The sequence below is a fragment of the Pseudopodoces humilis genome, chromosome 23 (assembly GCF_049639895.1).
Source record: "Pseudopodoces humilis isolate 2021_Gansu_Grassland_sample_001 chromosome 23, ASM4963989v1, whole genome shotgun sequence".
Lineage (NCBI taxonomy): Eukaryota > Metazoa > Chordata > Aves > Passeriformes > Paridae > Pseudopodoces > Pseudopodoces humilis.
In genome coordinates this window covers 6,560,353-6,570,680 of record NC_142222.1, presented here as the reverse complement: position 1 = coordinate 6,570,680, position 10,328 = coordinate 6,560,353, and the positions used below count along the sequence as shown (strand labels likewise).

Sequence of the window (10,328 nt, the reverse complement as noted above, 5' to 3'; positions counted from 1 at the left end):
CCGGCGCGGCATCCCCGCATCCCCCCGCACGGCTGTCCCCGCGTTCCCCCGCCCGGAGCGGTTGTCCCCGCATCCCCCCGCCCGGCGCGGCCCCGCTCCGCCCGCGCGTCCCCGCGCGCGTCCCGCGGCCCCTCCTGGCGCGGCTCCCTCGGGCCGGGGCCGCGGGGTCGCCGCGAGCGCGCGGCCGCGGCGCCCCTTCCCCCCCCCTTCCCCCCCGGGAGCGCGCGGGCTGAGTCCGTGTTCCGGGCGGGCTCCAGGCCGGGATTTGGGCGCTCCCTGCCCGCCTCCCTCCCCCTTGCCCCCCCGCCCCTCCTCCCCCCTCCCGCCGCCTCCCTCCCTCTCTCCCTCCCTCCCTCCCTCCCCCTCCCTCCCGGCTCCTGAACTCCAGCCCCTCTCTCTCTATCAGCCGCTCACTCTGTCTCAATATGTCTCAAGATGGCGGCCAATGTGGGATCGATGTTTCAATATTGGAAGCGCTTTGATTTACAGCAGCTGCAGGTCAGGCTCCCCCGCTCGCCGCACCGGCCGGGCCGCGCCGCCGGACCCCCCCCTCCCTCCCTTCCCCGCCCTCCCTCGGGCCCGGCCTCCCCCTCCTCCTCCCGCTGCCGGCCCGCGCCGCCTAAAGGGAACCCCCCGCTCCGCCCGGCCGCGGCGCTCCGCTCCCTCCGCCCCCCCCGCCATCGATCACCGGCCCCATCGGAAATTGATCCTCTTTGTTCAATTCATCGATCAGCCCAAGATGGCGCCGGAGCCGCCGCTGCCGGGGCTGCCGCCGCTTCGCCCGCTCCGTCCCGGGCTGCTCTTTCCCCGCTCCGCGCCCCCCCCGGGCGGCGGGGCCGTGCGGGGCGCCGGGCGCGGCGGGACTCCCGGCGGCCGCCGCTCATCCCCCGCCCGCCTCCTCCCTCTCCCTCCCCGCCGCCTGCCCCCTTCCCGCCGCCGCGTCCCCGCCGCTTTTCCTCCGCCGGGAGCCGGGGAAAGTTTACCGAGTGCTGGGACTTTGTGTGGGGGCGCCGGGCGGGCTGGCGGTGCAGGCGCGGAGCGGCGGGGGCTGGGGGCGCTGTGGTGCCGGCCGGGCGGGCGGGCGCTCCCCGCCGCCGCCGCGGGGTGCCGGCCCTCGCTCCGCTCTGCTCCGCTCCGCTCCGCCGGGCGCGGGGCTCCGGCCGCCGCCCTGCCACCGCCGCGGGCACCGCGCCGGGCCGCGCGGAGAGGGGACGCGGGGGGAGCCGCCGGGAGGGAGGGAGCGAGCGGCGGAGAGTCCCGCGGGGTGGGAAGGGGCGAGCGCCCGGTGCGCGGAGAGGGGGGCTCGGGAGGGCAGCGGCGGCGCCGGGCGCGGGGAAGGGCGCGGGGGCGTCCCGGCCGGCGGGGGCATCGCGGCGCATCTCCCCGCGGCGGCGGAAGGGCACGTTACATAATTCACGGGCTCTCCAGCCTCTCCTGCTGTCCAGGATCTGACAGATGAGCGGAATATTGATGCTTTACTGAGCTGGCTCGGGAGAGCCCAGAAGTGCCGTTTCCTGCGAGGGAAAGTCCTCGCAGACCGGCCTCTCTCCCCCTGCCCCGGGGGAGCGTCCCCGGGGGAATTGCGGCCCCACGGTTTAATTGAGTTGCCGAGCTACAGATAAGGCCGGGGCGGGCCGGGGGGTTGTCAGACGCTGTATCGGTGCTGCTCCCGCCGTGAATGGGATTGCAACACGCGTGTCTCCCAGTTGATTGGCGCAGGAAGGCGCTGCCCTGCCTCTCCAAACCCGCCGCTGCCTCCCGTTTAAATAAATTGGCTCGAAAGCTCGGCGGCTGCCCACCCTGGCCCCCGTGGAGGCGGCGGTGGAGCCGGCCGGAGGCTGCGGCAGGCGGAGGGATGGTGCGCTGATGCTGGGCAGAGCCGCATTCCCGCTGGAGGTGAGGGGATGCTGGCGGGGCGCCGGCAGCGGGACCCGGCTCCTGCCGCCCTCCCTTCCCCTCGGCCGGGCGTGCGGGAGCGATGCTAAAACTCCCACCCCAGCAGCCCCCGAAACGGGAGGTGCTGCGTGGGATCTGTGCTGGGAGGCCGGTCCCTTCCGACTTTCAGGTGCATTAGGAGGTGGGGTAAAGTAGCGTTTTGTTTTAGGTTTCTCTGTCGTCTTCCACCCCCTTTCGCGTTTTATTGTTTCTTTTAAAGGTTTTGGATTAAGGTAGACTTGGCTGAACTTTGCTAACTTGAAAGGGTTCTTAATAGTGACCCGGAATACCTACAGGAATACAGAAAATGAGATCCAGATGTAGAATTGTATAAAATAAAATGGATTAAATTAAGACATAGTTAAACAAGGTCTGACATCTCTAATTGTGGACTTTTGCTTTTGCCTCTGTGTACGTGTGGCTGTACTTTCTTAGTGTAGGAAAATAAACGCTACCACGGCGTTACATTTAACGGTGAACAAGTCTAAATATTGCCTATAAAAATAAAGCCTTCAGAAATGCTTATTGATTAAAACATATTATGCTAAAGTATCTATCATGTAAATTAAATTCTAAAATGTAATGAACACAACCAAATGGCATTTTGATAGATTGTTCTATTCTGTTTTTAGTAAAAAATAGCTCACTTTTATCATAATTTAATTTCTGTGCATACTGTAAAACCTGTTGTGGAGTATCACTGTACAAACCTTAATCTCGTTTTTGCAGACTAAATGTGACAGTCTGACTTGAACAGCTTGTAGCTTCTCCTTTGAAGCATTCTGGTAACGCCAGCTTAGAGTTGTTTGAACAATATTCATTACCTGCTTTTGAGGACTGGTGATTATTTATCCGTGCTGCGGATTGAGGCTGTTCACCTGTTGGCAGGTTCACCAGGCAGGCTGTGAGCAGCACGGAGTTTGTTAACTTTGCATACACTCTGTCTGCAGAGAGCCCTGGAGTGACCTGGGAGGGAGAGAGCACCTTCCTCCCTATGCAGAATAGTTAATTTGTTTCAAATTATTTTTTTTTTCTGCACGAAGAGGTAGTGTAATATTTACTCCCACTTGCAGATGAAGCAATGTGCTATAAAAACTATCATTCCTGGGGATGAAGTTCAGTCCCACAGAGCTGTCCATGCCTCCCTCCGTCCCCGTCCTTCACTCGCACTGACGTATTTCGAGCGTGGAATTGTAGAAAATAAAAATACTTCCGCGTACGCTCTGTTCCAGCGCAAAAGCCTGAAGGATTTATGCTTAACACAATTCCACCTGAGCCCTGTGAACTCCAGCTCGTGTAGCTCAGGGTGTGAGTGCTTTGAAGCTCTCTGTGCATGAGAAAGTTGTGAGGAGCTGGGACTGGGCAGTCCCAGATCGCTGGCAGCGAGCGCCGGGTACCCGGCTGCTCCCAACTTCCTCTTCCACCTTCTGTTAGAAGGAGACGTTTAACTGTTGATGAGCTTCGACCTGCCTTGTAATATTAAGCAGCAGGTTTCTCCAGATTGTCTCAATATTAATTAAAAACAGAGCCAGGAACACTTTAGGGTCTGACTTTTTAAATTATTTATTTCCTTTCGCTAAATAACCCCTTGTTTGTAGGGAAAGATGTTTCAAGTGCTGGAGACAGGATTAAATAATTCAGAACTTGGATTAAAGAACAAAAAGGTCTGTTCACAAATGGAATATGAGATGCAAAAATGGCAGCTTCCTACAGGTATCAAACGGGGCTCTTCACTGGAGACTCTACCTGCGAGGCACACAGCTGAACATTAACCCTTTTCTGTAATAAAGGCTGGCATGATTCCTAAAGAAGCTGTGGGATTGGCATGGCATTGCTGCCTCAGTTTGCTGTGTGCTGGTAGATGGACCCATGTTTGATGGGGAGGGAGTCGCAGCGCTCAGAGAAAAAGACCCTTGCAAACAGCAAATATTGTGGCAGTAAATGCAGATGAAATCGTTGGAGATCTGCTGCTGCCCTCGAGTTAAATCTGCACGTCCCGTTTGGAAGCAGTTGTGTGATTGGAATCGGTTCAGCAGCGTGAAGGTAACCTGCTGTTCCGTGGTCCTGGTTTGTTTGTAGTTTTTGGTGTCACCATCACCTTCACTCTAAAAACAACCTTTAGCTGAAGATCAGGAAAGGGAGCGTTGTGTTCCCGTGGGCACAACACACAGCTCTCCTTGACAGCTTGCTTAATATTTCTGAATATGTGTGTAGATATCAGTACCAGAGGAGGCAGCTGGTCTCTCTGACCAGCAGGAGTAAGTCTAACTTGAGCCACAGCTCTGAGTTGGATGTGAGGACAAATGGAAGAAGTTAATACCCTTTGAGAACTTAAACTATCTGGAGTTATTTTGACAATAAACACAAGTTCTCAAAATATCATTGTAGCTTTTTAGGACAGGCTCAGTAAAAAGTACAGTTTCTTACTGCTTTGGAGAAGAATGGCAGAACTCGTTACCATCAAGCTGGAGAGTGAAAATCTAAAGGCAAATCTTGCTAATGTTTTTGTTTTTTAAAATCTCATCCTGGTATTGCATCATATATGATTGAAGTAAGGATGGAGTATTAGTTCTGTGCAGGCTGTGACTTAATTGTTTAAAGTAAACCATTGATCTTATAAAATCTGTAACAAAATCTGGAAAAACTAAGTTGTAATGAATAGCTTTTAAATACTGAAGTACTTCTTTTACTGAATTAGAAACAGGTGGAGTTGTTGGCATCTTTTGGTCTGATGGTACCAGAGCACAAGCTGATCTGTGAGGAAGTTCGTATGCTTTATCAGAAGTGGAATTAGTGATCAGATCTGAATGTTTAATTTTTTGTATCTGTGCAGGTCATTGCGGAATTATTTGTCCTAAAAGTAGCCAGTGGTTTTCTGTTTGTAGTGGGAGCTGAATGTGCATGTGGAGAAGAGTCTCCAGCTGCTGTACTCAGGTTTCTGCTCCCCTCACCTGCTCGGAGCGGTGTGGTGAAAGCAGCTGAGTGTTCCTGCAGGAAGATGCAATTCAGAGAGGGGAGGGATGGCAAAGCCAGGGCACTGCTGCCAAGATCTTCTCAGAGCAATCACTTCTCCCCTGCAGCAGGAAAGCTTTGGCAGCTTGTGGTGGTCAGGGTGATGTCCCTGGGCACTAACCGCACGTGACATACCAGAAGAAAGGCCCTTGATGTACTTCTGGCGCAAGAACTTGTCTTTCATAGGATTCCTTGAGTCCTGGTCCTTGGGAATAAATCTCTGAGAGCTTTTCCATCCCTTGTTCTGTTGCTGGAATGAAATAATGCCCATCAGAAATGTGGCAGAGTCAATGCGTGCTTTGGTCACTGCTCTGATGCCAAGTTTGTGCTTAATTGGATGACGTATTGAGAAGTGCAGTAGGGAGGATTTGGGATATGGTAGTGGTTGGGAGTTCTCTGAAAAAAAATTGCACTGGCTGGCTGTGTCTTAACAATACCATATAAGTAATGGGTGAAACATTTGCTAGAGAAGAAATTACATGCAGTCTAAAATTCCAGTGAACAGTTATTCTTTATTTGCAAGCTGATTTGTAATGCAAAAAGTGGATGTAGAAAAATGCATAATCTGGAGTTTCAGTTTGATCACACTGAGGCTGAGAATAAAGGCAGTTTATTTATTGGGTAGAGAACAGACTCATATGTGGATGATTGGTATTTTTTAAGGCACCAAGCGGGCAGTGCACTGGCTTGTGGTCTTTCTTTGTAAGCAGGTGGTAAGTTCCCATCTTGTGTATCCAGGATTTTTCTTGCACAAATGCTTGGTTCTTTCCCATATCCTTTGTGGGAAGGTCTTGAAAATACAGTGTTTTCTGTATGGGGAATGTAGTGACAATGGTCCAGTGTGGTGGGAGTGGGGAGAAAGGTGTGAGGATGAGAGGGGGAAAGCTGAAACGGGATTGTTTGCAGAGGACAAGGAGTGTTGGTAAGAGACTTGTACTGGAGTGCTCACACATGGAGTTGAATGTACCAGGAAAGATGGGAGAAACTTGGACCTCACAGTCAGAAAGAGTGTCCTTAAATTAGTGAACATAAGATAAATCCTACTCATTTTGTGACATATGTTCTCAGCTTGGTTTTGTTGTCTCTGGTTTGACAAGGCAAATCAGTGATTTCTGCCTTTATTGGCAGTTACAATAAAGAAAATGCAGGCTATTGCGCTGGTTGGATTGTGAAGAACATGGAATGCAGACAGATTGTTGGATGTTAAGTTTTTATAAAAGATTAAACACAGTTTTGTGTAGGCTGTTGGAGGTAACAAAGGTCTCCACTGCTGTCCAACAGTACTTGGATTTCCAGGAAAGTATTAGGCAGTAGGAATTTACAGGAGATCCACTACTGAACCCCGGTTGTGCTTCTGTTCTGTCTCTAGCAAGACACTGCAGTTGTTACTGTGCTGTTACTTGGCCCCTCCTGTGACTTAGCAGGGTTAAACATTTACTCTGAATAAAGGTAATTTTTGGTATGAAGGTGCTGAAGCTGGGCAGTGCCCGACAGCTCCTGTGCATGTGTCACAGCAGGCAGGGGTTTGAAGCTGGAGCCTGTCACACTAATGGCTAGCAGCTTTTTGCCTCCCTGGCAGTTTACTTGCCCCCTTTCCTTGCAATAATTTGATTCCTTTGTTGGCAGTTGGGGTAATAAGGAAGTTTCCATGTGGGCTGGAGCTGTGCTGCCTTTCCTGGGGAGCTGGGGTGGTGCTTATCCTCCTCCCGTGGCTCACAGACCCCAGTGATCTGCTTTGGGAAAACAGAGGTGAAGATTACTCATTTTTGAAAGGCTCAAAAGCAGATGCACAGAAGTATTTTAAGCTGCTGTGTTTAGATGCTTTGAATTCCCCCATATCTTTGTGTCTCTGGTTGTGAGCACTTTGAGGTGCGTATGGATGTAGGCCATGGCTGTCTCGGAGGCTTTTCAGAGGAGTTCATACATCAGAGCTGAGCAGATCCTGTGGTTCTGCTCTTTTGTGTGGAAATGTACCTTAGTGAATGAGCAAGCCTGGAGACTGCAGCATCTGGAGTGCCAGCACAAGCTTTCTGTGAATGATATGAAAATTTAGGCTTAAAATATGGGTAAATGGCTGCACAAATTCCATAGGAACGTGACCGTTCCTCCTGCTGGATCCAGTGATTTTATATAGGTGAGCCCAGGTGTGCACTGCACGTGGGTATTCAGGTGAGAGCAAACCATAGTCTGATTCCTACAAACATTTTATCACATCCCTCGAGCTCTGGAGGTGGGATGGTCCAGTGCTGCTGCTCTATCACGTCACTGTGGGATTGCTTTCATGGGCTTGGGGAGGGTGTGTGCAGGATCAGCTCTGACACATTGCAGAGGTCTTTCCTTGCTGAGAAATGTTGGCTTCTGTCTGTGGTTCACGTGTGACAAGCTGAGGGCAGCAATGTTAGAGGGAAGTAAAAATAAAAGCAAGTGAAGTGGGGGAAGTGACGCTGCTTAAAGGAGTGGAGGGGATAGAAGGAAGTGGTGAAGAAAGGAAGGAGGTAAGGAGTGAGCATAAACCTAAGACTTGGAAACGAAACTTCTTGCAGTACAGCTGGGAGAAGAGAGCTTATTTTAGCTTTTCTAGAAATAGTGGGCAATGCACAGGGCACTGTGGTGGGTCTCCCAAGAAATGCCTGGCATTTGTGTTGCCAGCAAATCCACCTCACCTGCACTTGCTCACCTTATGAAAGGATCACCTGGAGTTTGTCTCCAGGCTGTCCTTGTGGGAAAACCCTCAGAAAATTTGTCCATGAGATACTGAGGTGATGGTGTGACTTCAGAGTGCACTGGCAGGTTTTTAGTGTTGCCCTGTGATAATCAGGGTTTATGTTTCCTGGTAGCTCTCCATCCACCTGCTTGGTATTTTCGGTATTATGAATAGGAGAAGCATTCTCATAATTTTTACTGAAAAGTAAAGGAGGGGGCAAAAAAAATCCCAGGGAATTTCAAAGCTTTTGGCTTTTTATTTCCTTTTGGTTTTTTTTAAAATGAAGACTCAGAATATATCTTAGATGGCAAAAGCTTGTATGTTTTGAGTGGAAATGCCTTGGCTTATTCCTGTAGAAACGAAACTGCAAAGCCAAAAAGGAGTGTTGCAGATGATGAGATGTGGTGGAAGTTTGATGGGTTAAGTCTTTCTCCTTCTGCTCTTGCTGGTATCTCTGCTAGCTGTTTGTGGTTTCATGGTGTTGCTGAACCAATAAATTAAAGAAAACAGAAAAAAAGAGAAGATGATTTCTCTTGCCAGGGGTGAGCTGAAGCTGGTATATATCAGCCCATCAAAAATGTCTCTATGTGAGCCCTGACTTTGGGCAGTGGTGCTGATCAGAGCCTTGAACTGCTTCAGATTCAGCGTGAGCACAGTCAGGAGGTGGCAGTGACTCTCAGATGAGTTGGGAGTTGCAATCTCACTGTCAGGAGCTGCCCCATCCCCGTTCCTGGCTCCAGCCCCTGAACACATCCCTTCCCTCCACTGGTTTGCTTCTGCATCTGGGAAACGCTGATAGTGCTCCCAGCCCCTCTTTGAGATACAAGATTGTGAGTTAGCAGTTACTGTTGGGTTTTGCTGCTATTTAACTCTGTCTTGTGGATAAACAAGACTCAGTGGTTACATTTTCTGCACCTCTCTTCTCAATATTTTAAATGGCTCAGTCAGAGAATGTTCTGATCTGTAGGTGCTTTTCAGACTGCTACTGAAAACAATTTCTACAGAAATGAATGTGAAAAAAACCTGAGTTGTTGGTTGTCCTAAAAGAATATTGAGAATGATTGGTACTAAATCACTAGAAAATATGTTTCTTGCCAGTGGTTAAAAAGTTATAATCTAGAGTTACTCATACATAGACACACTCTTACTTTAAAACATTACCTCCCTGTTGTTTGGGGTAATATACAATTTATCAAGTTCCCCTTCAGATTTCTCTGTATATTGAAGGCTGTTTAGAATTTACATTATAGGCAGCCAGCAATATGAATGTTGAATAAAAAAATTTGGCAGTTTGTGGGTGCATCCTTTCAAGCTTCAGCCCAAGGTTCAAAACAGCTGCCTGTTCCAGCAGGACAGGGAACACTTGCTGGGGACAAGGAGGATCTTCCATCCCAAGTCATGCTCTGGTGGTTTTGAGAACATTAAGTGGGAGCCTTTGAGTCCCCTGGGTGGCCAAAGAGAGGAGATGTGCAGAGCAGTTCTTATGTGAAGTGCTGGACCTGAAGGCTGAAATTCATTATTCACCAAAGACACAGCATGGGGTAGCTTGAAACTTTTTCTTACATCAACTTTTCTCTTTTATCCAAATTACCCAGGCTTTGTAGTGTATCAGCAGCCTGCTTGGGCTGTTGCTGGGGTTGGAGGTTTGCTTCGCGTGCTGCCTGTGCCATCAGGAATATCCATCTCCTGCTCGTGCCCTGCTCTGTGCTGGGGCCGTGCTCCCGGCTCCCTGAGCTTGGCAAAGGTGGATAAACTTTATCCCTGTTTAGCACAGCTCCCAGTGAGCATTGCTGCACGTGCTGAATTTTTAGCATGTGTGTAGTCAGAGTTTCTGGCTGAGCTTGGCTGAAGGAGCTGCCCTTTCTAGCCCAGCCCAGGGTTAAGTTGTGACCAGAGATGAATCTCTCCGTCCTAGTCCAGCAGCCTCTCATCTTTGCCTTTATCTCATGTTTCTAATCAGCTCCATTCATTTTCTTGTTATTTTGTTGATGTGACACACAAATGTTGTCACTGTAGCTCAATAAAATTTATACTTGTGTCTTGTCTGTAATTATTTTTCATTTTATTTTTATTGGGTGTTTACATGTTTTATTGCACGTTCTCGTCAAAGTAAATTTGTATCATGTTGTCACTTAAAGATGTTTGCTTCATTTTCATCCATAGATAAAATGTACCCTTTGTCTAGGATCTGAAACAGGAGAATGCTAATTTTGTCAGTGAACTACATATCTGTTTCTCTGTTGCAGATCTGTGTGTGTTAATATTGATAGAACTCAGTTTTGGTTTGGTATGTCTGGTATGAGCATAGTTGCTTTTCTAATATTAATTGTGGAGATGGGATAATATTAAACATTTAAAAACAAGGAGCCAGTAGTCTTGCAATTGATTTTCTGTGGAGAGACTTCTGTGCTGAGTTGTTTACACAATTGTAACCTTAGTTTCTTTTAGGTGAGTGCAAGTGTTTCATGGATTTAAGAAATACAGTTGAGTGCACTGGTTTCTCCTCCCTCCCCTTCTTCCAGCTCTGCCTGCCTCTTTCAGGAGCTCTAGTTTTCTTTTGCTTATAGGTTTCTGCACATTTTCTTTGGCATGGAGTGTTGCTTTTGAAATTCTTAGGATGCTGGAAAAGGGCAGCTCGCTAATACTGTGTCCTCAGCTCATCTCTCTGCCTCTGTTC

At 49.4% G+C, this 10,328-nt stretch overlaps 1 protein-coding gene across 8 annotated transcripts in view; it reads left to right on the top strand.

The window, feature by feature from the left end:
• Window positions 1–364: 364 nt before the first annotated feature.
• Window positions 365–10,328, top strand: part of CUX1 (cut like homeobox 1) — a 264,573-nt gene continuing 254,609 nt past the window's right edge. For 7 of the 8 annotated variants that reach the window (XR_001331653.2, XM_005525853.3, XM_088066159.1 and 4 more), the window contains exon 1: window positions 365–498. Coding sequence is in view for 7 of the 8 variants with exons in the window: in XM_005525853.3 (XP_005525910.1) it covers window positions 436–498 (63 nt within the window). In the remaining variant the exon portion in view is untranslated. Of the gene's footprint in view, window positions 499–1,711; window positions 1,897–10,328 lie in introns of those variants that run through there. The other variant, XM_014254946.2, reaches the window with a different exon arrangement.